This window comes from Ahaetulla prasina, chromosome 11 (genome assembly GCF_028640845.1).
Source record: "Ahaetulla prasina isolate Xishuangbanna chromosome 11, ASM2864084v1, whole genome shotgun sequence".
NCBI lineage: Eukaryota > Metazoa > Chordata > Lepidosauria > Squamata > Colubridae > Ahaetulla > Ahaetulla prasina.
The window spans coordinates 14,437,038-14,464,993 of NC_080549.1; the positions used below are offsets into that span (position 1 = coordinate 14,437,038).

The 27,956-nt window shown below is 46.1% G+C and overlaps 1 protein-coding gene across 1 annotated transcript in view; it reads left to right on the plus strand.

Moving 5' to 3' along the window:
- The window catches only part of F8 (coagulation factor VIII), a 61,337-nt gene extending 42,043 nt beyond the window's left edge, over positions 1-19,294 (plus strand). Inside the window, exons 18-26 of the mRNA XM_058196900.1 lie at positions 1,097-1,279; positions 2,193-2,309; positions 3,650-3,721; positions 5,275-5,360; positions 7,929-8,084; positions 11,168-11,312; positions 14,329-14,477; positions 17,151-17,327; positions 19,020-19,294. Coding sequence (XP_058052883.1) covers positions 1,097-1,279; positions 2,193-2,309; positions 3,650-3,721; positions 5,275-5,360; positions 7,929-8,084; positions 11,168-11,312; positions 14,329-14,477; positions 17,151-17,327; positions 19,020-19,178 — 1,244 coding nt within the window. The 3' untranslated portion in view covers positions 19,179-19,294. The remainder of the gene's footprint in view (positions 1-1,096; positions 1,280-2,192; positions 2,310-3,649; positions 3,722-5,274; positions 5,361-7,928; positions 8,085-11,167; positions 11,313-14,328; positions 14,478-17,150; positions 17,328-19,019) is intronic.
- Positions 19,295-27,956: the final 8,662 nt, after the last annotated feature.

The window sequence follows — 27,956 nt, forward strand, 5'->3', positions numbered from 1 at the left end:
AGCTGTTCCCTTTGTCTGGCAACTCTGTGCATGCACACACTGGGAACAGGTTCCAGCTGTTCGTCTGCCTCTCTGATATCTGACTTCAAAGGCAGCTGATAACTAGCATACAGCCCTGGCTCCCTCTCTGCGTCTGATGCAGAGCCCTCATCAGAGCCTTCCCCAGACTCCAGCACTGGCCCAAGTTCCTCCCCAACCTCCTCATCGTCCGAGTCTGCCACCAGCTCCGTTGGCAGCTGGTGGGCCACAACAGGCCAGTCATTCCAGTCTTCTGAGAAAAAGGGCTGTTCTGCCTTTCTTTGTATCCTGCATGAATGGTGATGTTTCTCACCCAACCTTCCTCAATTGTCCTTAAGACTAAATTGCTAATTAAGACGGGGCCAGTGGTGGGATTCAGCCAGTTTGCACCACTTTGGGAGAACTGGTTGTTAACTTTCTGAGCAGTTTGGCAAATGTTGTGCCTCGTCCACTTTCCCCACAGCCGGGCCCATCTTATCTGCTTCCAAACGCTGAGGAATGTCCTAGCATGCCTCCCGGCCCCAGCCCTGGCTCCATGCCCAGAGAGGCCGAGGAGGAAGAAGTGCCTCCAGCCCCCAGCTCTGGCTCCATGCCCAGGCAAACGGAGCAACTAGACCCCTCCCCCTCCCCCACAGCATGTGAGCCTGAGGAAGGTCAATTACCAACAGCTGCAGACTGGAGTGACCCTCGCTTCAGGAGAATTGATAGGCGGCGGCAACAGAAGGAAGGGAGGGACAGGCCGGGATAAGTGCTGAGTCATGGAGCCACACCCCATGGCCTATATAAAGGATCTGCTTTCTGGCATTCTCTGAGTCAGGCAAAGTCTACCTTATCTTGCTGAAGTCACTTTCTGGTCTCCTGCCTGCCTTGAGAACTTTGCTAGGACTTTGGCAGAGCTGCAGAGGCACGCCTGATTCGGATTTCCCTGACCCGGCCGTCAGCGGAGGAGTGGGACACGACAGCAAACTGGTTGTTGGAAGAAATCATTAGGGCAGAGAACCGGTTGTTAAATTACTTAAATCCCACCACTGGGCGGGGCTGTATTAAACTTGAACATTCTCCATTCTCTTTTCCTCAGCTATCAATGGCCACGTGAGAGACACGTTGCCAGGCCTGGTGATGGGTTTACATCAGCGGGTCAGGTGGTATCTGCTGAATGCAGGTGGTGTTGAAGACATCCACGCTGTCCACTTCCATGGACAGGTGTTCACCATCCGAATGGCTGAGGAGTACCGTTTGGCCACCTACAACCTCTTCCCTGGTGAGGCTCATGCCTGAATTTAGTATGAACAGCTTTTTTAACCATAGAATGATAAACTTAGAGATAGCCAGACATGTCCCCTCATTCAATCCTCCGCTGTAATAAATATATATATATTAGAATGTGCTGAGATGGATAGATTGACACTTAAGATAAAAGAAAAGGAAGAAACCGAATACTTTTTAACATGGGACATATTTTACCAATGGTTAACTAACAAAAACAGAGCTTAGAATTGAAAAAGCATGTAAAGAAAGAGTTAAAATTTGCATTGAAAATATTGCACGATGGGCAAACTAATTGTTTTACTATTTTACGATTAATATTGATGTGTTTAATAAGATTACTAAGTATGATCATATGGGGACACGGTGGCTCAGGGGCTAGGACGTTGAGCTTGTCGATCGAAAGGTCGGCAGTTCAGCGGTTCGAATCCCTAGTGCTGCTGTGTAACAGAGTGAGCTCCCGTTACTTGTCCCAGCTTCTGCCAACCTAGCAGTTTTGAAAGCACCTAAAAATGCAAGTAGAAAAAATAGGGACCACGTTTGGTGGGAAGGTAACAGCGTTCCGTGCGCCTTTGGCGTTGAGTCATGCCGGCCACATGACCACGGAGACGTCTTCGGACAGCACTGGCTCTTCGGCTTTGAAACGGAGATGAGCACCGCCCCCTAGAGTCGGCAACGACTAGCACGTATGTGCGAGGGGAACCTTTACCTTTACCTAAGTATGATCATGGTTATTGTTGTGCCTTTACTCAAAATAAATTATGCCCAGACAACACGCTGTTCGGATAGACATGGAATTCTTTTATGTTTTTAAAGAAAAAATGTACTAATAAAACATATATTCACTAAAATAAAAATAGAGAGAGAGAGAGAGATGTGTTGTTTGTTATTCTTGCAACTTCGGGCAGGTGCCTTTGAGACGGTGGAAATGAGACCATCCCATCCCGGGATTTGGCGAGTGGAATGTGCAGTTAGTGAGCACGAACAGGCGGGCATGAGTGCCCTCTTCCTCGTGTACAACAAAGGTAAGAAACTGAGCCATTCTTTCTTTCTAATTCAATCACAAAAATCTTCAGGTAGTCCTCGACTTAGGACAGGTCAGGTAGCAGCCACTCAGAGGTGAAATCTACTTACTGGTACCATCCTTACCAGTTCAGAAGTGCGCGTGCGTCACACGCGCACACAGCAGAGGTGGGTTTCAGCAGGTTCTGATCAGTTCTGGAGAACCGCTAGCGGAAATTTTGAGTACTTCGGAGAACCGGTAGTAAAAATTCTGACTGGCCCCGCCCCCATCTATTCTCTGCCTCCCAGCTGATCAGGAGAAAATGGGGATTTTGCAGTATCGTTCCCCTGCCACGCTCACCAAGCACACCCACCAAGCCACACCATGCCCACCAAGCCACGCCCACAGAACCGGTAGTAAAAAAAATTGAAACTCACCACTGGCGCACAGGCAAAAACACATTACTTCCTGGTTAAAACCAGGAAGTAATGACACCCGGGAGGGTGGGTGGAGTTTTGCTCCGCCATCGCTACTGGATCGTCGAACTCCCGGCCACGATCGCTACTGGATCGTGCGATCCAGTCTGATCCGGGAGCATTTCACCCCTGCAGCCGCTTGAAGTTATATCTAATCTAAAAAACGGGACTTACATCCCGGAAGTTCTAATGGTTCCACCCCACACAGTCATGTGACTACGGTTATGTTGTCAGGCACTGGTCCTGACTTACAACAGTTCATTTAGTGGCCGTTTGAAGTTATAACGACATTGGAAAAAGTGACCTATGACCATTTTTCATATTTACAACTGTTGTCACGTGATCAAAATTCAGATGCTTGGCAACCGGTTCATATTTATGACCGTTGCAGTGTCCCAGGGTCGTGTGATCCCCTTTTGTGACCTTCTGACCAGCACAGTCAACGGGGAAACCAGATTCACTTAGCAACCGTGTTACTCATTTAACAATGGCAGAGATTCGCTTAACAAATGTGACGGGAAAAATCGTAAACAATTCACTTCACGAATTTCTTACTCAGCGACATAAGTTTTGGGCTTCGCTGTGGTCGTAAGTCGAGGACTACCTGTATTTATGCCTGTATGCAATGTCTCATGGTCACTTGGCCATTTTTATGACATTTTTGCCAAAAACCTGGCAGTTCCTTCTGGCTTTTGGCAAAACCACCATCCATAGAGAAGCATTGGTTTGCTTAAGGACCGCAGCATTCGCTTAAGGACCATGTTGCATGCTCGTTTTACTTCTGCCGTGTTGTCTTAAGGTCTGCCACAAAAAAACTCAAAAATCAGATCGGTCGTGTGTTCGACAATTACTACATCACTGTATTTTTTTTACCCCTTGGTTTCAGATTGCCAGAGTCCTCTGGGCTTAGCGGCTGGATATATTGCTGACTCTCAGATCACGGCTTCAGAACACTATGGTGAGAACTAGAATCTTGGTTTCCTCTCTGATTAGATCCTGGTTGACGTCTATATTGTTTCGGTTCTAAGAAAGAAGGGGGATTTTATGCAGGTATGATCAATCAGAATACAGCTGGAAGAGACCTTGGAGGTCTTCTAGTCCAACCCCCTCTTCAAGCAGGAGACCCTATACCAGTGATGGCTAACCTTTTTGCCACTGCGTACCAAAAGCGGGGGGAATGCGGGGGTGGGGTCATGAGCGCGTGCCCATTCCCATAATTCTAGGCGCCCCGCCCCAGCACCCCCTCTTTTGGCATGCGACGGCACGGTGGACCCGGAAGGCTTGTTTTTCGTTCTCCCCAGGCTCCAGAGCCTTTCTAGGAGGCTGGGGAGGGTGACAATGGCCTTCCCCCCCCCCCCCTTAGAGGCCCTCCGGAGGCCGGAAACAGCCTTTTCCCTGACTTCCAGTGGGCCCAGAATGGGTCTGGCCAGTGCGCACATGCGCGCCAAAGCTGAGCTCCCTTGCCCACCGATATGGCTCCATAGGTTCACCATCATGGTCCTATACCATTTCAGACAAGTGGCAGTCCAGTCTTTTCTTAAAAACCTCCAGTGATGAAGCTCTTACAACTTTGGAACGCAAGCTGTTCCATTGGTTAATTGTCTAGGACAGGGGTGTCCAAACTTGGTCCCTTTAAGACTTTTGGACTTCAACTCCCAGAGTCCCTCAGCCAGCAAAGCTGGCTGAGGAACTCTGGGAGTTGAAGTCCAAAAGTCTTAAAGGGACCAAGTTTGGACACCCCTGGTCTAGGAATATTTAATTGTGAAAAAAAACCTATCAAATATTCAATGAAATCATTGAACATTATCTGCAATTATATACATTCTTGGCTGATTGCTTCTATCACCAGTCCATTTATCCATCTTAGTATTAAAAAGTCTGGGAAAGACAAAATATTATTACATGGTTGCTCCAATTTATTTATTTATTTATTTATTTTTATACTTTTATACCGCACCATCTCCCGTAGGACTCAGGGAGGTTCACAGGCATATTAAAAATACAACAATAATAAATAAGCAATTTAAAACCCAATTAAAACAAAATATTATAATCGCCAAATCACTAAAACGGTAAAAACCCGGTTAAAACCCATTAAAATTGACTAAAATATTTTATTCTTAGGCTAGTCCAGCTCGTTGAAATAATAAAGTCTTCAGTTCACGCCTGAAGGTCCGGAGGTCAGGGAGTTGCCGTAGCCCTGGAGGAAGCTCGTTCCACAGGGCTAGTGCTGCCACAGAGAAGGCCCTCCCCCTGGGGGTCACCAACCTACATTGCTTAAGTTGGAGCATTACTCTCTCTGCTCAGATATAGACACAGTTTTTGGTTACCACTGCCCCATTAGCTATTTACTCTCTGCCTTATTTGGGTCACCACGTGAGTAGGAACCCCTTAAGGCTTTGGCCTTAAGGTCCAATCTAAGGTCTACCACTAAGGAAGACCAGCTGCTGAGAGCCACAACTTGGCAAAACTTCATGTTCTTAGTCTCTTGTCTTCTTCCTTTGGTCTAAGGTGGGTGGGTCCCCAGTCTGGCCAGATTGGACAACTCTGGGTCAATCAATGCTTGGAGGAGTGACCAAAAGAACTCCTGGATCCAGGTAAGCTTGATCGTTAGGATGGAGAAGTTCTACAGGTAAATAACAAATGGGCATAATAGGATGCGTAATTATCAGGTCCCCTTTTGCTTGTTCTGACCTAGGCATCCCCAGCAGCACGAAGCTGAGTCCTCGTCCCAATAAACCCCTTTTATTTAATTGACAGTGAATTCCTCTCCAGCAAAGTCTTTCCTCTCTCACAGTCTTTCAAGATAGTTCACAATTACTGACCTTTATCAGGCTTGGAGAGTGGCCAAGCCGATATCTTTCAGACGCCTCAATACTTGGCAAGAATGCAGGAATGAACTAATTGACTCCTGCAAACTCCACTCCCCTTTCGCTCCTCTTTTATTCCCTCTGGGAGGGGCCATTCATCATCCACCTGTGGCCTTACTCCCAAGTCGACCCTTGTTCTTTAGCCATTCCCTTCGTCTGGCAACTCTGTGCATGCACACACTGGGAACAGGTTCCAGCTGTTCGTCTGCCTCTCTGATATCTGACTTCAAAGGCAGCTGATAACTGGCATACAGCCCCGGCTCCCTCTCTGCGTCTGATGCAGAGCCCTCATCAGAGCCTTCCGCAGACTCCAGGACTGGCCCATGTTCCTCTCCAACCGCCTCACTGTCCAAATCTACTCCCAGATCCACTGGCCTCTGGCGGGCCACAACACTTCTTTTGGACAATAGAGAAAGTGAAAGTAATCCACTGTGACCTTGTAGTCCACACAAGAACTAGACCTTTTAATGCAATTTAAGATTAGCAGCTTTATTGCACTTGAATGTTTTCAAGCTAGATCAGGTCTAATCTATCTGCATAGCAATGATTCCACTGCCACCATTTGAAATGACGGTCACCCTTTTAAATTTCCTACTGTGATCTTAAGTGGTGATAATCGGCCTTAAAAAGAGGTAAAATGACAGGTGGTTCATGTATCTTACTATGTAGTGTGTGTATATTAGGTGGGAACCCCAGGACCAATATCAGCAGTGGGTTCTTTGAGAGTAGTAGAACCTCAACAGCTCCTAAGGAAGTGACAGTGCAAATGATGCTCAACAGTCATTTCTGTTTAACGGACAAATGTCCTTTTGACATAGTCAAAATGGGCAGTTTCCAGATATTTATCCTTGTGTAAACAGTCTTCCTCTTCTTAGAATCTTCTGGAAGACCTTATGTTCCATCTTATCATTGGCCAGTGCATGAGAAGCAATGCATTTGAATTCTGTAGCTAAACCGTTCCCTTCCTTATGCATTCTGTCGGTTTCTTGTCCTTCAAGATAGAAAAATTGAAGATGCCATGGTCAGTCTTGCTTTTCCAGTTTGCTTTGTGAACCCATGAAGCTACTTTTTTTTTTTTAATAAGGGAGAATATTTGTAGCTTCAGGGTTTTTCCTGAGGGATCGTTGGTGTTCTCTGAGCTTGCTTGTTTTCTAGCAGATGTTTCATTACCCAACTAGGTAACAGCATCAGTGCTGACAGCAGTGATGATGCAGAGAGCGGTGATGATATTACCTAGTTTGGGTAATGAAACTGTTGTGTCCTGCGTTTGAATCCCACCTTCGTCGCCAGTGTTGAGTTCAATAAACACGGAGACGCGTTGAATCAACAACTATTCTTTAATCTTGGAATGCTCTATAACAGGCACGAACTAACTAACGAAACTCTGACAGGAATGAATGTTTTTTCCTCTCAGCAGAACACCTACTCAGAACAACTTTGCGAACTGTCAGATGGGGAGCCAATCACAACGCTCCTGGCTTCCCGCTTCTCCTGTTGCTTGCATCTCAACCAATCAGACTGAGCGGTGCTCGGATTGGCTGAGACGCAGGACACAACAGAAACGTCTGCAAGAAAACAAGCAAGCTCAGAGAGCACCAAGGACCTCTTATTTTTTTACTAGGTTAGGCCATTGATATACCATATTTTTCGGAGTATAAGACACACTCCCCCCCCCAAAAAAAGAGGCTGAAAATTTGGGTGTGTCTTATACACCGAATGTAGCCCCACCAACTGCCACCGCCCATGGAAAATGGGGTGTGCAGGGGCGACAATAGGCTATGGCAATTCCTGCAGCCTGAAACAGCTGATCTTCCGGAGGCCGATCCAACCGACAATCAGCTGCTTGTGCTAATCAGGGCTGTGTGAAGCTGAAACGGGCTGTTTGCTGCAAGGAGGCAAACTGCTGGGAGGCAGAGACAGATTTTTTTTTCTTGTGCTAATCAGGCTGTGCTGAAAATGAAAATGAAACAGGCTGCTTACTGTTTGCTGCAAGGAGGCAAATTGCTGGGAGGCAGAGACCATTTTTTTTCTTGTTTTCCTCCCTAAAAAAGGTAGGTAGGTTTTATAGCCCGAAGCATCTTATACTCAAAAAAATACGGTATTTAGTTGTGGTCCATTGTGGTCCATCTGCCAATAACTCTCTACACGGTAGCCTTTTTCAATGTGTTTTGAATCCCTGATTACTGTGTGGAATTTGGAACTCTGGGAGATGCAATCCCAGACACCTGGAAGTTGAGGAAAGATGCTTTATAGAAACTTCGTTTTCCAAAAGAAAAGAATGTCCTTCTTCTCCAGGTGGACTTGCTCCAACCCAAGATCATCCATGGAATCAAGACCCAAGGAGCTCGGCAGAAATTATCCAACTATTACATCTCCCAGTTTGTCATTTTCTATAGTCTGGATGGCGAGAATTGGAAAAGTTATAAAGGCAATTCTACCAGCTCTCAAATGGTAATTATTACTATTTTTTAGTGATTCTCCTGTAATCAGAAAACAGAAAGACGGCTTGAAAATGTACTAATACAGTTGAGAATGCAAACCATCATTTCATGGTAGAAGGCATGTTTAAGAGGGTCAATCCGTAAATAAAAGCAGCAATATCCTTCAGACTGGGGATGCAGTGCTCAGTGGCTAAGACGCTGAGCTTGTTGATTGAAAGGTCGGCAGCTCAGCGGTTCGATTCCCTAGTGCTGCATATAACAGGGTGAGCTCCCATTACTTGTCCCAGCTTCTGCCAACCTAGCAGTTCGAAAGCACGTAAAAATACAAGTAGAAAAATAGGGACCACCTTTGGTGGGAAGGTAACAGCATTCGGTGCACCTCTGGTGTTAACTCATGCCGGCCACATGACCCCGGAGACGTCTTCGGACAGCGCTGGCTCTTTGGCTTTGAAACGGAGATGAGCACCGCCCCCCAGAGTCGGGAACAATTACAACGTATGTGCGAGGGGAACCTTTACCTTTACCTTAGCTTTCAGACACGTTGAGGCTGCAAATCTTTAAATTTGCTACCTGCAGAGTTGAAGTTTAGAGCTGTTTTCCATTTTTAATTATCTCCTGATGATTGCAATAATGACAGTGAATTTAATACATCCAGGATGGAAAAGGCTGCATTAAATCTGATATTGCAGTTGGCAGATAATTCTTCAATCTGAGAAGTAGCCTCAAACCAAAAGCATTACAGCTGGGATAGAAAAAAAGGCTAAATAGAGGATTACTTGTGCCTGAGAAAGAATGCGAGAATCGCTATGTTCCCATCTTTTCTTAACCACCACAAAAGTAGAACAAATCAAGAATATAACACAGGGATTTGAATATTTGGCACACCGCTGAAAAGAACCAAGTTAATGCAAAATGTGGACTTGCTTGGCACAGGACTTCAGAGTTGTTGTTGTTTTTTATGGCTCAGATTAAACATGGTGATAAATGGGATGCATACATGAATGACCAACAGGAGGTGGCAGTGCTTTATCTATAGCAGGACTACAAGATTCTGTAACAGCTTTGTTGTTTACGCCATCCTTTTTTTGTTCTGATTCTTTTTTCCCATCACCATGTATACATGTGAACTAGACTGTGATGTTTCTCCGTGTCGTGTATGTGTTTGTGTATGTGGGTATACGAATAATGATGATCTTTTGAGAGCTGAATGCAATGAAATTTCATTTTAATGTATGCTGACTAGTGTATATTCAAAGTGACAATAAACGTTCTATTCTATTCTATTCTATTCTATTCTATTCTATTCTATTCTATTCTATTCTATTCCCTCTTCTCTTCTTTTCTCTTCTCTTCTCTTCTCTTCTCTTCTCTTCTCTTCTCTTCTCTTCTCTTCTCTTCTCTTCTCTTCTCTTCTCTTCTCTCCTCTCCTCTCCTCTCCTCTCCTCTCCTCTCCTCTCCCCTTCCATTCCATTCCATTCCATTCCATTCCATTCCCTCTTCTCTTCTCTTCTCTTCTCTTCTCTTCTCTTCTCCTTCTCTTCTCTCCTCTCCCCTCCCCTCCTCTCCTCTCCTCTCCTCTCCTCTCCTCTCCTCTCCTCTCCTCTCCTCTCCCCTTCCATTCCATTCCATTCCATTCCATTCCATTCCATTCCATTCCCTCTTCTCTTCTCTTCTCTTCTCTTCTTTTCTCTTCTCTTCTCTTCTCTTCTCTTCTCTTCTCTCTCTCTCTCCTCTCCTCCTCCTCTCCTCTCCTCTCCTCTCCTCTCTCTCTCCCTTCCATTCCATTCCATTCCATTCCATTCCATTCCTCTTCTTCTCTTCTCTTCTCTTCTCTTCTCTTCTCTTCTCTCTTCTCTTCTCTTCTCTTCTCTTCTCTTCTCTCCTCTCCTCTCCTCTCCTCTCCTCTCCCCTTCCATTCCATTCCATTCCATTCCATTCCCTCTTCTCTTCTCTTCTCTTCTCTTCTCTTCTCTTCTCTTCTCTTCTCTTCTCTTCTCTTTCTCTTCTCTCCTCTCCCCTCCCCTCCTCTCCTCTCCTCTCCTCTCCCCTCCCCTCCCATTCCATTCCATTCCATTCCATTCCATTCCATTCCATTCCATTCCATTCCCCCTTCTCTTCTCTTTCTTCATCTGGGTTACATATAATCTGCTAGGCAGTTAATAATAAGATAGCCATCACAATAAAACATCAACCGTAAGGGAAATTAAGAAAGATGCATGTAATACTTGAACAAACAACAGAATTGATAACGCAGTAACAATCACAGCCTCAAGGTTCAATTAACAATTAACAACAAGCAAACCTTGACTGGGTTGGTTTGATCAGCAAAATCTCCCTGGAACAACTCACATTTTAGCATCTTCTGGAAAGAAGTCAAGCTGGGGCGAATTATTTAGCTGAGCTTGGCTGAGGCTAGAAACAAGCTAAGCAATAGCAATAGCACTTAGACTTATATACTGCTTCATAGTACTTTACAGCCCTCTCTAAGCAGTTTACAGAGTCAGCCTATGGCCCCCAACAATCTGGGTCCTCATTTTACTGATCTCGGAGGGATGGAAGGCTGAGTCAATCTTCAGCCGGGCAGGATCAAACTCCTGGCTGTGGGCAGAATGAGCCTGCAATACTGCATTCTAACAGGAAGGAAGGAAGGAAGGAAGGAAGGAAGGAAGGAAGGAAGGAAGGAAGGAAGGAAGGAAGGAAGGAAGGAAGGAAGGAAGGAAGGAAGGAATTGCTGTCTATCCCAGGTTATGGATTTCATGCAGAGCCCCTATTAACAACTCTTGTCCTCCTTTTCATCATCATTATCTTTGTTTAACGATCCGATAATCCCTTGTGGGATAGAGCCTGGGCAACTGAATGGAGGTAGCTGAGTATTTACTGGCCGGTTGCCCTTCCTGTCACCAATGCGGAGTTTTGCTCAGCAGATATATACTCATCGTGCCCAGAGAGAAAAATATCTGTCTCTACCCAGGATCGAACTCACCGCCTCCTGATTGTGAGGCGAGAGCTTTACCCCTAGGCCACCGCATCACTCCTCTCGTCTTCCTTTGCACGTCCTGAACAGAGCAGCTTTTTTTTGCTTCTTGCCTGCAGACATTTTCTGGAAACGTGGATGGAGTCAGCGTGAAAGACAATGCCTTCGACCCTCCCATTGTAGCCCGTTATCTCCGTCTCCACCCAACGCACTTCAACTTTCGCAACACCTTGAGGATGGAGCTGTTAGGCTGTGACCTGAACAGTATGGAACGAGGCTTTGCCTTCTTTTTCCATTCATAGGAGGGTGGGGTGGTTGAGGCAGTATGGTCTCAGAAACTATTGGGATGCACCTAGGTTATTAGAATAGAATAGAATAGAATAGAATAGAATTTTATTGGCCAAGTGTGATTGGACACACAAGGAATTTGTCTTGGTGCATATGCTCTCAGTGTACATAAAAGAAAAGATACGTTCATCAAGGTACAACATTTACAACACAATTGATGATCAATATATCAATATAAATCATAAGGATTGCCAGCAACAAGTTATAGTCATACAGTCATATCTGGACCATATCCCAATCTGGTCCTAATAACCGGGACCAGAAGTTTTGTCTTCCTAGCTTTTGGACTTGTACAGGAGCCCATCTTCAGGGAACTCCTCTCTACGGTGTTTTCCCAAAAATAAGCCCTCCCCAGATAATAAGCCCAATTGGGCTTTTGAGTGCATGTGCTAAAAATAAGCCCTTCCCTGAAAATAAGCCCTCCCCAAAATATTTAAACGCATGTGCAGCCAGTCCCCGCCATTTCCTCTGGTTAGGGTTAGGGAGACAGAGCTGGAAATCGGGTAAGAGGGCAGGAGGAGCCCCGTCTTGCTCCACGCGCCCCAAAATAATAAAATCTCCCCGAAAATAAGGCCAAGCACTTATTTCAGGGTTCAAAAAAAATATAAGACAGGGTCTTATTTTCGGGAAAACACGGTAGCCATGTGTGTGTTTTTCTACGGGTGGTATTTCTATGGTGCCTGTTGTATGTGGCTTTTTAGAAGTTGCTTGGGGGGTGTTGATGGGCGGCTTTTAAGTCATTAGCTGTCATTTGCTTGTGCTGCCCAGCCTTCTAAGTACTTGATAAGCTGGTGGTAAATCAGCACCCCTGTTGACTGACGAGGGGCCCTTTTCCCAGGCTTCAGTCACTTCACTGGCTGTTTTTGTACCTGCTCATCCAACAATCTTAATGGCTGCAAAATTGAATGTGTATCCCTGTTCATTACAGTGTGAGGCTACCAATGAAACTTTATCACAACCCAAGAAAATACAGACAGAACAATACCCCTGCTACAGCTGAATACAATAATAAAACATTTATATACTGTATTTTTCGCAATATAAGACGCATCGGAGTATAAGACACATCTTAGTTTTTGGGGAGGAAAATAAGAAAAAAGCTGATTGGCAGGTCGATCAGCCCCCAGGAATATCCCCAATCAACTGTTCCCAGAGGTGAATTTTAGCAACAGGTTCCTTGGTTGTAAGCTCTGTGCCTTGTTTTTTGTTTTTTGTTTTGCTTTTTTTTCCTGCCTCTGAAATTCTGTTTCAGAAAAACTTTTTTCTGCCTCTGAAAGCCTCTGAAACAGAACTTCAGAAAAAAGCATCTGAAGCTCCATTTGAGGCTTTTTTTATGAGGTTTCTTTCAGCCTCTGAAACCTCAATTTGAGAAACTGGGTAGGGCTACATTTGGAGTATAAGACGCACCCAGATTTTCACCCTCTTTTTTTGGTTGGGGGGGGGGGAAAGGTACGTCTTATACTCCAAAAAATACTGCAGTTACCTTTCCTATAGGAGCAAAAAGGCAGCCTACTTAGTACTTTTCCTTTCCCCAGTTTTCACCAAAGCAATAACTTTTTTAGGTGAGTTGAACTAAGAGAGAAAGACAGGCCCTAAGTCTCCAGGGAGATTCGTTTGGCTAAGGTTGGACTTCAAGTTAAGTCCCTGTTCAACATTTTAATCACTCCATCTCACTGGTTCTAGTACAGTACAACTGTACTTGGGAGAAAGGTCCATGCGTTAACTGCTGAGCAAACAAATACAAGATTGCCTAGTTAATAAGAAGAAGGTAAATGAGTAACTCTGTACCGGGTAAAAATAGTATGACTTTAAAAATCAGGGTAAAATCCGCTGCCAAGCAGGACTTGTCCCCAAGATGAAGTCAACGAAAGTTAGGATGTCTTGATCAAAAGCAGTTTGATGCAATGTATACAATGGAATGCCCTTCAAGGAACGAAGATCTGGCACAAGGGATAGAGGTAGAGGAAAGAGGCTACTGAACAGGGGTGGGATTCTACCGGTTCGGACTGGTTCAGGTGAACCGGTAGCTCTGATGATCAGCTGGAAGTGAACCAGTTCACCCCGATGATCAGCTGGAAGTGAACCAGTTCACCCCGACAATCAGCTGGAAGTGAACTGGTTCACCCCGATGATCAGCTGAAAGTGAACCAGTTCACCCCGACGATCAGCTGGAAGTGAACCAGTTCACCCCGACAATCAGCTGGAAGTGAACTGGTTCACCCCGATGATCAGCTGGAAGTGAATCGGTTCAACCCGACGATCAGCTGGAAGCGAACCGGTTCACCCTGACAATCACCTGGAAGTGAACCAGTTCAACCCGACAATCAGCTGGAAACGAACCGGTTCATCCCAACGATCAGCTGGAAGTGAACCCGTTCACCCCAACGATCAGCTGGAAGTGAATCAGTTCACCCCGACAATCAGCTGGAAGCGAACCAGTTCACCCCGACGATCAGATGGGCCCACCTGCCCACCTGCTTTATTTTCCTACCTTGATCTTCTCAGCTGATTCATGTGGTAGAGCAGATTGCCACACCTCAGCTGTGTTTATCCTCCGAAGCAATGTGGAAGTGAAGATTTCTTCAAACTGCGCACCTGCGTGAAGTGCACCTGCGTGAAGCGTATGATCACCGAACCGGTTGTTAAACCAGGAGGATCCCACCACTGCTACTGAAGTTAAATGGACAAGAGCGGATAACCGTTTGACCATCAATGGTATAAGGTCTCCTGCCTCAAGCAAGCCTTGGATAAGAAGGCCTCCAAGGTGCCCTCCAGTGCTATGATTCTATGTTCTAAATCAGGGGTCTCCAACCTTGGCAACTTTAAGACTTGTGGACTTCAACTCCCAGAATTCCTCAGCCAGCAAAGCCAAGGTTGGAGACCCCTGTTCTAAATGAAAGTTACTAGGTTTGTCTATTTTCTTTCCTTTTAGGCTGTTCCATGCCACTAGGAATGGAGAGCAAATCCATTCCCAATGAACAGATTACTGCCTCCTCTTGGGTTGACAATGCATTTGCTACTTGGTCTCCTTTTCTGGCCCGGCTCAATTTGAAAGGGAGAATAAATGCATGGAGACCAAAGGTAAATTGAATGTCTATAAGCAGTGTTTTTCAAACAGCTTTAAGATGGGTGGATTTCATCTCCCAGAATTCAATTCCCTTCTCTATTGGCTAAGCCCTCCTTCCTCCAAACTCTCTAGTTTCTCATTGTATGCACCGTGTCTTCCTGTTCTGTCCCCCTCGCCTCAGTCCGAGCGATGACTTAATTAGCCGGCAACTATCAGCTTCTGGCAGCAAACTAGCGAGCGTCTGCCAAGTATCTCTGTTATCTCTCTTGCTGCCGATGTGTCAGCCAAGGACAAACAGTACTTCAGCTCTAGTTAAGCAGTTAATTTGCTTGCCATGAAGGGCTATAGCAGCCCTTGCTGCTTTTATATCCTGTGGGGTGTGGCTCCATGACTCAGCACTTCCTAGGCCTGCCCCACCCCCGCTTCTGTTGTTCCCGCTTCTCCTGCCTATGAAACCTAGGGTCCAGCCAGGCCTGATTGCCATCAGCCGGGTCTGGAGGCGTGGCCTGGGGGGGGGGGCAAAGAGTCAGGGGACGGAAGCCTCGTTATCTCCTCCACCTGGCCTGCCTCTGGCTCCTGGAGCTGAGCCAGAGAAGCCGGTGCTCCCGAGGTAAATCCTGATGGCCCTTCCCCCTCACTTTCCGAGTCACTTTCTGGCAGGGGGCCCGGGTCGGGGGGCGCAGACACAACACTTCCTTTATTTTGGCTTCTTTCATTCCAGCTGCAATGATGGTTTTGCATTTGCCATGCTGTGCCCAACTAATGTCTACAGTCCCCCTAAATGAGTCTTTAAAACCGTGATGGCAAACCTATGGCAAGTGTGCCACAGTGGCACGCAGAGCCCTTTCTGCAGGCACGCCAGCTGTCGCCCTAGCCCAGCTTCACCATGCATGCGTGCACGCCTCCCGCTGGCCAGCTGGTCTTCAGGTCTCTGCCGCGCATAAATGGGGGGCGGGGTGCATGGGGGGATGTGCGGGGGCGGCGTGCATGCGTGGTGGGGGCAGGTTGGTGCAGGAGGCTTTCCAGGCCCAAAACAAGGCATGGGGGGGGCCCCACGAGGCCCCCCGCGCTGTGCTTTGGGCCTGGAAAGCCTCCTGCACCAATCTAGAACCCAAAACAGGGTGCGGGGAGATGGGGGGGGCGAGGTACATGCGTGGGGCATGCACGCATACATGGGAGACACGTGCAAACATTGCATTTGGGGATTCGGGCAATCGTGCGTACATTAGTGAGCTTGCACTTTGGGCACTCGGCACCAAAAAGGTTAACCATCGCTGCTTTAAAAGATGGCTCTCCTCTCTCAGGTCTTGGATAAATGCTCAATTGGGCTTTTTTCATGGGATGGGACAACCATTTCGGCTGCCTCCTGTTGTCCATTGCCGTTTTTATATCACACAGCTTATCATATAGCTTTGACTTTCAACCACAATTGAGCCCAAAACTTCTGTTGCTCATCAAGACATTTGTGAGCTTTGCCCCATTTTATGACCTTTCTCGCCACAGTTACTAAGCGGATCATTGCAGTTGTTTAATCTGGCTTTTCCCCCATCGACTTTGCCCCCGTCAGAAGGTCGCAAAAGTTGATCGAAAGTTGACCTGGGACACTGCAACCGTCATAAATATGAACCAGTTGCCAAGAGCCTGAATTTTGATCAGGTGACCATGGGGGGGATGCGGCAACGGTTGTTAAGTGTGAATGTCACTTTTTCCAGCGCTGTTGTAACTCTGAACAATCACTAAGTGAACTTTTGTAAGTCTGTTGCCAGGGTTCCAAGTAACACCCCCAACGAAATAAGACTCCAAGACTTGAAGTTCCTCAAAGTTCCATTTTATTAGAGATGTCATATTGGCACATCTGGGAAAACCCAAATCTGAAAGCTTCCAGGTTTTCCCCACCCAAAGGAAACTCCACGTCCCTTCCCCCTGCACCCACATGGTCCAATCAATGCACCATCGCAACTGGAGATGCCTCCCAGTCACACCCCTCCAGGTGCAGGGCAAGATGTCCTTGACTCTCAGAGAAAGGAATGTTATTATGACTATATATCACCGCTGGCCCATACAATCCCCCCTCCCAGTTTCCCACAGCACTAAATGTGGCAGGCCTGAAGGCCAGTGGTGAAATCCTACTGGTTCATACCGGTTTGGGAGAACTGGTAGTGATAAAAGCTACCGGTTCAGCGAATCGGTAGTAAAAAAAAAAAAAAAAAGCTACCGGTTGGTCTGAAACAGTATTTCTGACAATCAGCTGTGCAGTGCGATTTATATTCACTAGAAAGCAGGAAATCCTGCTTTCTAGCAAGTCTAAATAGCGCAGCACAGCTGTTTTCCCCCCTCGCTGTTCTACTTACTGTAGAAAGCGTCCTTTTTCCACACGAAGAGTCTTTGACGCGTCCACTTGCACAGCTTGCGTTTGGTCACCCTGCGCATGTGCACACAGCGTGCATTTGGTACACACTACGTATGCGCAAGCACAGCACGTGTTTGGCACACGCCACGCATGCGCGGTCAGGGAACCGGTGGCAAACCCCGCAGGATTTCACCGCTGCTGAAGGCCCAATGGAAAAGTTGACTTCTAGGCCTGACCTCTGTCTTCTTTTAACATAATCGGTGATCGGGAAAAGGCGCTAGAAAGCCTGAAATGTTGGAGGATGGAGCAAGGGTGTAATTTCCATCTCTTCCCCCAGGTCGACAGCACAGCCGAGTGGCTTCAGGTGAACTTTAAGAAGATCGTACGGGTGACAGGATTAATAACTCAAGGCGCCAAGTCTGTCTTCACCCATATGTATGTAAAGGAGTTCAGTCTTTCCACCAGCATGGATGGACAAAACTGGACATCCGTCCTTCAACATGGGGAGAAACAGGTCGGTACCATTTCTGCCTACAGGGAATCCTTGTCTTACGACCACAATTGAGCCCAAAATTTTATGTTGCCGAGTGAAACATTTGTTAAGTGTGCGTTGCTGGACTTTTGAGTCTTCTTGTCATGTCCCACTCCTCCGCTGACGGCCGGGTCGGGGAAGCCCGTATCAAGCGTGCCTCTGCAGCTCTGCCAAAGTCCTATCAGAGTTCTCAAGGCAGGCAGGAGACCAGGAAGTGACTTCAGCAATCCAAGTTAGACTTTGCCTGACTCAGAGAATGCCAGAAAGCAGATCCTTTATATAGGCCATGGGGTGTGGCTCCATGACTCAGCACTTATCCAGGCCTGCCCCTCCCTTCTTTTTGCTGACGTCGCCTCTCTACTCTCCAGAAGCGAGGATCTCTCCAACCTCCAGCTGTTGGTAATCTGAGCTCATGACTGGCTTCACATTCTTCAGGTTCACATGCTGAGGGGTTTAGTTGCTCCGTTTGCCTGGGCATGGTGCCAGGACTGGGGGCTGAAGGCACGTCAGGCCCTTCATCTTGCTCGGCCTGTCCGGGCATGGTGCCAGGGCTGGGGCCTGGAAGCATGCCAGGACATTCTTCCGAACTATCAGCGTCCGGCAGGAGATAAGAGGGGCCCGGCTGCGGCAGGGGGAGCAGGCGAGACACAACACTTCTGTTTCGATAGCACTAAATGTTCCTTCATTGGGGATTTTTCTCCTTATATCCTAATCAGCGTTTCTCAACCTTGGCAACTTTTAAGATGTGTGGACTTCAACCCCCAGAATTCCCGAGCCGGGCATATAGTTAGTCCTTGACTTACGACCAGCATTGAGCCTAGACTTTCTGTTGCTAAGGGAGACTGTTGCTATAAGTGACTATTTCCCCATTTTACGACCTTTCTTGCCACAGTTGTTCAGTGAATCGCTGCAGTTGTTCAGTTAGTACCTCAGTTTTTAAGTGAACCTGGCTTCCCCATTGACCTGGCATGTAAGACGGTCACAACAGTGGAGCACATGAGCTCAGGACATTGCATATGCCACCGTCGTAAATAGGAACCAAGAATCTGAATTGTGATCACGGGACCGTAGGGATGCTACATGGGTTGTAAGTGTGAAAAGCGGTGATAAGTCACTTTTCTCACTGAACGGTCACTAAGTGAACAGTTGTAAGCTGAGGACTATCAGTGGGTCATTTTTTATTTATTTTTTTTGCTTATCAGTGAAAAGGTCTGAGAAAAGCAACTGTTACAATCAGGGGTGGGCTTTAAAAATTTTAGCAAGGGGTTCTCTGCCTGGTTGCTGGGTGGGTGTGGCCATGGTGGGCGTGGCCTAGTTGGCCTCCTGCACCACGGTGTGGAAGCATTTTTGCCCTCGCTGGGCTGCAGAAGCTTTTCTCGAGCCTCCGGGAGGGCAAAAACAGCCTCCCCAGGCTCCGCAGGCCCTACAGAGGCCACAAATGGGCCCGTTTCCGGCATTCTCGAACTTTCAATAGGCCTGTTTTTGCCTCCCCAAACCTCCATGTGTACCCTGCACTTAGCCTGCATCCAAACCAGGCCGTGTGAGGACTCCTGGGCCAGCCAGGAGTGGGATTTGGGAGTTCTCCGAACTGCACAGAATCTTAGCTAGAGGTTCTCCCGAACCCCTGCGAACCCCCAGCAGCCCAGCCCTGCTTACAATCCTCTTGTTTTTCAGGTTTTCCAGGGAAACCACGATTATTTCCAGCCCATGATGAACTTTCTGGATGTCCCATTCTTTGCCAAATATTTGAGGATACACCCACTCAAGTGGAACAAGTATATTGCACTGAGGATGGAGGTCTTGGGCTGCGACACTGAGCAGATGGACTACTAGTCAAGATGAAACCCGTCTTTGGCTTTTGCCGCCAACGCTCAAACAAGGAGGGGTCTTCTCCTGCGCGGCCCACCACAACGTATTTATCATCGTAAAATAAACTTCCATTACCCTTGTATTTTTGCCAACAGTGTTTTGCTGCATAAGGGAAACAATGCGAAGGCTCTGCAGAATGTTGCAATGGTATATAGCACTTGTACATGTGTCAGGTGTGCGTTTTTTTAGGATCGCATTCTGGAATGGATGAACAGCGATATGGGACTTCTTAGAGCAGAGGGTCTCCAACCTGGAGCAACTTTAAGACTTGTGGACTTCAACTCCCAGAACGCAAGCCTTAGAGTTGCTAAGGTTGGAGACCCCTGTCTTAGAGCCAGGAGGACGTTAGCTGCATGAATTCCTATGATCGGCTTTGCATTTTTAGCTGGTAGGAGGGGAAGTTTTGAAATGTTCACTTTCTTCCCCCATCACTGTTCTCACGATGGTTCATCAAGGGAGGTTTTTTTTTTAAAAAAAAATTGCATTTATATCCCGCCCTTCTCCGAAGACACAGGGTGGCTTACACTATGTTAGCAATAGTCTTCATCCATTTGTATATTATATACAAAGTCAACTTATTGCCCCCAACAATCTGGGTCCTCATTTTACCTACCTTATAAAGGATGGAAGGCTGAGTCAACCTTGGGCCTGGTGGGGCTTGAACCTGCAGTAATTGCAGGCAGCTGCTGTTAATAACAGACTGTCTTACCAGTCTGAGCCACCAGAGGCCCTTTTTTTGAGGAAGAAATTAAGACAGCCACTTCTCCCAAATTGTATAGGCGAAGCTATGGGATGCATGCCAGAGGTAGCATGCAGAGCCGTCTCTGTGGGCATGCGCACCATCGCCAGCTGACCTTCTGGGTTCCAGCACACACATGCACACTGGTCAGTTGGTCTTCGCGGGCGCCAGAGTGCTGGAGAATTTTTGGCCTGAAAAACGGCCAAAAATCAGGCTGTTTTCCAGGCTGTTTTCAGGCCATTTTCAGGCCATTTCCCAGGATGTTTTTGGGATGTTTTTTGAGCCATTTTCAGGCCAATTTTTGGGCTTCCGGGCCATTTTTTGAGTAGTTTTCAGACAGTTTTTCTGGCCATTTTCAGGCTGTTTTCAGGCCTTTTTTAGGCCATTTTCCAGGAAGTTTTTGGGCTATTTTTTGAGCCATTTTCAAGCCAATTTTTGGCCGTTTCCAGGCCATTTTTTGAGTAGTTTTCAGGCAGTTTTTCTGGCCATTTTCAGGCTGTTTTCAGGCCTTTTTTAGGCCAATTCCAGGATGTTTTTGGGTTGTTTTTTGAGCCATTTTCAGGCCAATTTTTGGGTGTTTCCAGGCCATTTTTTGAGTAGTTTTCAGGCAGTTTTTCAGCTGTTTTCAGGCTTTCAGGCCTTTTTAGGCCAATTCCAGGATGTTTTTGGGTTGTTTTTTGAGCCATTTTCAGGCCAATTTTTGGCCGTTTTCGAGCCATTTTTCAAGTAGTTTTCTGGCCAAAAACAGCTTGAAAACGGCTATCCAAAATGGCCAAAAACAGGCATGCGTGCGCCGACCAGCTGGTCTTTGGGTTTGCGACGCTCTGGGCACTAGGTGCCAAAAAGTTTCACCATCACTGGTATAGGCTCTCTTCTTGAGCAGCGGGTTAGACTAGAAGACCTCCCAAGGTCCCTTCCAGCTCTGTTTTGATTGATTGAAGGTCTTCCCAAAGATTCCACTGATATCAAAAGACAAGGACAGCTCCATCAGCAGAATCTCCTGCTGACTAAGGAAAGAGGAGGAAAATTTTCATTTTGGGGATACCTGAGCAGAGATCTTAATTGTTGAATATTTGCTAGCCTCCAATGTTTTGAGGAAGCCTCAGAGAGCTCCCGAAAGCCAGATTAATCTGTAGGAGGCCAAACCATCTAGTCAACATGTCTTGATGTGAATCATAGATGTATCTTTTACTACAACCAACCTTGGCTACAAAAAGTCTTGTAGGATGGGAATGATCGGAATTGTCACCTGTCAAACCAAGAGGCTGTTCAGTTGAAAAAAAAATTGTTTACTGCTACTCTTTAATTCATCATTATTAGTAGGCATCGCCATATCTGAAGTGGTTAAGCTACCAGTAAACTTCCTTTTTAAGGGACACAGTGGCTGAGTGGCTAAAATGCTGAACTTGTCGATTGAAAGGTTGGTAGTTCAGTGGTTCGAATCCCTAGTGTCGCGTAACAGGGTGAGCTCCCGTGACTTGTCCCAGCTTCTGTCAACCTAGCAATTCGAAAGCACGTAAAAAATGCAAGTAGAAAAAATAGGGACCACCTTTGGTGGGAAGGGAACAGCGTTCCGTGCGCCTTTGGTGTTGAGTCACGCCGGCCACATGACCACGGAGACATCTTCGGACAGCGCCGGCTCTTCAGCTTTGAAATGGAGATGAGTACCGCCCTCTAGAGTCAGGAACGACTAGCACATATGTGCGAGAGGAACCTTTACCTTTAAACTTCCTTTTGCTTCTAGCAATTGTCTAAAGGGAGAAGTTGTTTTTCTATTCAGTCTTGTCCCCAAATCCTGCTAAGCAAACTCCAGTACAGGTGGGTCCTTCAGATGTTAACCCAACCGCATATTCAGCATTTGCATATCATTTGCTCGACACAGACACGAATGTAGCTGAAGAATACAGCCACGTAATTAAAGAATGTTTTATCTCTTGTAGATCTGTACTTTCTTCCCTTGTTTTTCTTGACAGATGCCCCGGCGCAAAGTCTTGTCAGCGGACTGAGTCAGCATTAATACTGATAATAATTAATTACCCGGTGAGGAATGAATTTCTCCCCATAGGTTTTAAGGCTTCCAAATGCAACCTCAGAATTATTCAAACTGAGAGCTTTGTTTATTATTTTATTTCATTGCGGGGGGGGCTTCACATTTCCAAGTGCATGCTTTCCAAGATTAGTGAATGGTTGCCAGTCCAAAGAGTACCCCAAAGAGCATGGACCAGCAAAGTTTGAAATGGGATGTAAGAGCCTCTGCTTGTACACAATGAAGACCAGTTGTAAGATAACCAAGGGAGCTTTGCATCATAGCAATAGCACTTAGACTTATATATCGCTTCACAGTGTTTTTACGGCCCTCTCTAAGTGGTTTACGGGGTCAGCATATTGCCCATCCAACAATCTGGGTCCTCGCTTTACCCACCTCGGAGGGATGGAAGGCTGAGTCAACTTTGAGCTAATCAGGATCGAACTTCCTGGCTGTGGGCAGAGTTAGCCTGCAATACTTCATTCAAACCATTGCGCCACCAGGGCTTCCTTCCTTCCTTTTCTTTCCTTCTTTCCTTCCTTCTTTTCTTCCTTCCCTCCTTCCTTCCCTTCCTTCCTTCCTTCGTAATAGCACTTAAGATTTATATACTGCTTCATAATGCTTTATAGCCCTCTCTAAGCAGTTTACAGAGTCAGCATATTGCCTCCAACAATCTGGGTCCTCATTTTTCCCACCTTGGAAGGATGGAAGGGTGAGTCAACCTTGAGTCAGTTGCAGAGGTCGGCAACCTTAAATACTCAAATACTCAAAGGCCCTAACTGGAAGCCCCCTGTCCAATTCTGGACTCAACCAGAAGTCCGGTTCCCCCACCATAGAGTCTTCACCTAGTGCGGCGTCCTTTTTCCTCTATCTATCCTAACCAAAAGCCCTATCAATTGTGGAGCTGACTGGCAACAGGGAGCCGCAGCAGAGGGGTGAAAGAGCCACATACGGCTCCAGAGCTGCAGGTTGCCAACCCCTGGCCTGGTGAGATTCGACCTGCCAAACTGCTGGCAGCCGGTCATGTAGCCTGCAGTACTGCACTCTAACCACTGCACCACTGCGGCTCTTTTATGGTTAAAGAGAGATAGGGAAGATTTTAGACAGGCAAGGATTGCATAATGTATTCCACCACAAAAAAGGCCCAACTCTTAATGAATAAAAGAGGGCTTTCCAAAGCCATCCCAGACCATCCATCAGGCATGAAGAATCGGGACTGCACATCATGCCTGATGGATTGAGTCCATTAACGGTCAACTCTAAATTGGCACTAGATAAGGCTCAGCAGAACTCAAGAAGTTAAACTTAGACCATTTATGGGAACGTAATGATTCTAGGCTGATGGCTCATTTGACTCCACCCTCAGGCTCTGCCTACTCTTCTCCTACCTACACCATGGTAGATTTCCATGATTAGAAGCGTTCCTTCAGAAATAGCAAAGATATTTGACAGGCAATACCACCACTCCAACCACACGTGTCTCTGCACCAGAAGTGGGTTTCAGCAGGTTCTGGCCAGTTCTGCAGAACCAATAGCAGAAATTTTGAGTAGTTTGGAGAACCAGTAGTAAAAATTCTGGCTGGCCCCGCCCCCTTCTATTCTCTGCCTTCCAAATCCCAGCTGATCCGGAGGAAATGGGGATTTTGCAGTAACCTTTCCCTGGATTGGGGAGGGAATGGAGATTTTACAGTATCCTTCCCCTGGAGTGGGGTGGGAATGGAGATTTTACAGTATCCTTCCCCTGCCATGCCCAACAAGCCATGCTACGCCCACCAAGCCACACCCACAGAATTGGTAGTAAAAAAGTTTGAAACCCACCACTACTCTGCGTACACACCCATACCTCCATGGTAGCTTGATCCTGTGAACATGAAAGACCACACACACACACTGCAACACCGCCTGGAATATTATGATTCCAACATGTCTGAAAGACAGTGAGTGGAGGAAGGTTGCATTACAGAGGCTTAAGTGACATCATAAAGGTTGCCAGGTTCCATGTGTGCAAGCAGTTGGAATCCGCCGGGCACGCCTTGGCTTGGATCTGCAGTTTGTTGAGCGTAGCCCTCCAGAAGGATTTCTAAACGGCATGCCGGGTCTGTAATTAGTTTCCAGAATATTGGATTATTGCTTCGGGACTGCGGAGACCCTTCCGATTTCCGATCAATAAGGAACTGTTTTGATTCTACCACTTTTGACTGATTTCGAACAAACTTCGTGATCCGGTGTTTTCCCAAATTTGCAGCGTAACGGGTGTGTGTGTGTCCATGTGTGACCAAGAGGCAGTTCTAACTGACCTTGCCTGCATCCGATAAGCCATGGATGCCGTGTGGCAAGAAATAGTCTGCTTCCAGATGCTCTCAATGGCCATGTCTCCAGTCTATGTCTGTGATGGGGCCAGGATGCCCTTAATCGCTATCTTTCACAACAGGCTTAGAAGACCCAGACCTGAAAAGCAGCTGAAGCAACACCCTGTGTCGCTACAGGTGACCACAAGGCCAAACACTGGAAATCTTGGACACACGAACCGACGTAAGTTTTTTTAAAATAGCCACATGATAGTTGGGTGGAATGGCCTCACATGGAAGGAAGTGACTTCTCTAGCTCAGGATGCTTAAGAGTCACAAACTTACACTAAACTGGCAAAAATAGCTAACATCCCCTAGATGATAGGCTCAAGATCCAGATGGATCTTGGCAGACTTGAACACTGGACCCTATCTAACAAAATGAAATTCAATGTGGAGGGAAGTAAAGTCTTACACTTAGGCATGAAAAACCCAAAATACACATACAGACTGGGTGAAACGAGGCTTAATAGCAGGAACTATGAGAGGGATCTTGGAGTCTTAGTGAACAATCAGTTAAATATGGGCCAACAGTGTGCGGCGGCAGCCAAAAAAGCCAATGCAATCCTAAATTGCACTAACAGAGGGATACAATCAAGATCAAGGGAAGTACTAATATCACTCTGTAAAGCCTTAGTAAGACCACACCTAGAATACTGCATCCAGTTTTGGTCACCACACTATAAAAAAGATGTTGAGACTCTAGAAAAAGTGCAGAGAAGAGCAACCAAGATGATTAGGGGACTGGAGCAGGGGTGAAATGCTCCAGGTTCAGACCAGATCGCCCGATCCGGTAGCGATGATGGCGGATGGTTCGGAGAACTGATAGCAAAAATGCACACACACCCCGCCGATGCCTAGCTGAGCCATGTGATCATCAGAGGGTTGTTGTTGTTTTTTTACTTTTAAAAGCATTTTTTCTTCGGCCAAAAAATGCTTTTAAAAGTAAACAAAAAAAGCTTCTGATGATCGCGTGGCTGAATTGGGATCGTCAGAACTCTTTAAAAGTTTTTTTTTTTCCTCTGGTGATCCCAGTTGAGTTGCCTGATCATCAGAACCTTTAAAAGCATGTTTTCTATAAGCTTTTCGGCCCAAGAGGTTGTAGAAAAAATGCTTTTAAAAGTAAAAAAAAAAAATCAGTTGGCTACGCCCACCCAGTCACATTACCCCACAAGCCATGCCCACAGAACTGGTAGTAACAAATTTTACATTTCACCCCAGGACTGGAGACTAAAACATATGATGAATGGTTGCAGGAACTGGGCATGACTACTCTAAGTGAAGAGACGGACCAGGGGAGACATGATAGCAGCCTTCCAATATTTAAGGGGCTGCCACAGAGAGGAGGGGGTCAAGCTATTTTCCAAAGCACCCAAAGGCCAGACAAGGAATAATGGATGGAAACTGAACAAGGAGAGATTCAACCTGGAAATAAGGAGAAATTTTCTGACAGTGAGAACAATCAACCAGTAGAACAGAAGTTGACTTCAGAAGTTGTGGGAGCTTCATCACTGGAGGCTTTCAAGAAAAGACTGGACTGCCATCTGTCAAAAATGGTATAGGATCTGTTTGGGTGGGGGTTGGACTAGATGACCTACAAGGTCCCTTCCAACTCGGTTAATCTGTACATCTGTAAACTTGATAAAAGTTTAAGAACATAACAATAATTCTGGTTGAATTAAACTCCATGGTCAACTGAGCCCAGTGTTCTCTCCCCAAATTACCAATCAGATACCAACATATACCCCAAAGTATTTCTTGCTCGTGTTCCCCAGCTATATGTAGTCAAAGACTTTTGATAATAAAATGGTTACATAACCTTATGACACATGTTCTTCAAAATTGTTCGTCCAGTTTTTTTTGGTTTTTTGTTTTTTGTTTGCTTTTTTTTTGTTTACATTTATATCCCGCCCTTCTCCGAAGATTCAGGGCGGCTTACAGCGTGTAAGGCAATAGTCTCATTCTATTTGTATATTTACAAAGTCAACTTATTGCCCCCCCAACAATGTGGGTCCTCATTTTACCTACCTTATAAAGGATGGAAGGCTGAGTCAACCTTGGACCTGATGGGGCTTGAACCTGCAGTAATTGCAGGCAGCTGTGTTTAATAACAGGCTTCTTACAGCCTGAGCCACACCGCGGCCCACCAGTTCATTTTTGTTCATGAATTTTCTATCTTTTTGCCGTGTTTCTGCCTTGTTCCTTCCAGCAGCCTCTTGAGGAGGCTAGACAAAGTGTAGCTTGATCTACGGTAAATATAAGTTTTTATATTATTGCAACTGAGGTACAATAAACTGTCATTCGAGTTTGTTCTTGGGTCAGCAGTCTTACAAGTGCCATAAATACCTACATACCTACATACTGAAAGGGATTTGGGCATTACATTACTGACAAAGGGTGAGAAACCTTTTGTCACTCTAAAATGCAGAAAAATTCATGTTTACAAAAGCAGGAAGTATTCTTAAATATTTTTCATAAGGAAAATGAAACTGTTTAGCACATCTAGTTAATGAAAATGGAAATGAAAATGAAACTGTTTAGCACTATCTGGTTTCTAGCATTCAATTGGTCAAAGTTTAGACAAACCATTTCAGAATCTGCAGGGAAAATGGTTTAGTGAAAACATGAAAATGATTATCAATCCCTTAATCGGTATTTTTCAAACCTGATGACTTTAAAAAGTGTGGACTTCCGACTCCCCAAATTCTCCAGCCACCATTCTGGCAGTTGAAGTCCCACACATTTTAAAGTCGTCACATTTAAAAAACACCGATTTAAATGTCATGAAAGCTACACCGGCCAATTAAGTAGAATTACCCACCTAGCTCATGTTTACTTTTCCCCTCACAACGATTTGTCCTCTGGATGCTTCCCACTTTTCACATGATAAGGTTTAGAAATAAGGCAAAAATGGACTTTTATAAACAGCAGTTAGGGTGTTTAGCCAGAGGTTTATCAGGGGTGAAATCCAGCAGGTTCTAACAGGTTCTGGAGAACAGGTAGTGGAAATTTTGAGTAGTTCGGAGAACAGGCAAATACCACCTCTAGCCCCAGAGTGGGCTGGGAGTGGAGATTTTGTAATATTCTTTCTCCAGGAGTGGGGAGGGAATGGGGATTTTGCAATATCCTTCCTCCAGGATTGGGGTGGGAATGGGGATTTTGCAGGATCCTTCCCCCAGGAGGGGAGGGAATAGGGATTTTGCAGGATCCTTCCCCTGGAGTGGGGTGGGAATGGAGATTTTGCAGTATCCTTCCCCTGCCATGCCCACCAAGCCACGCTCACAGAACCGGTAGGGAAAAATTTTGGATTTCACCCCTGGGGTTTCTCAGTTCTTCACATAGCAGGATGAAAAATGTATTTTGTGTTCATTCTGTCAAAGGAAATCAGGGGAAATGATACACTTCTTGTCTCAGAAGCTGAGGTAACTTTTCGGTTGACTCCATAGGTGTTCGTCGGTCCTGGTTGTCAGAATACCTGGATGATCTCTGGGCTCACGTCTCTCACTCCTTCCCTAGAGGAGCACTATATGCCTTCCCTGTTATCTTTGTGGTCATGTCCCTTCTCTGCTGTGCCACGTAAGTTGTGAGTTGTATGGTGATAGTCACCTCTGAGGAATGGTAATTTGCTCC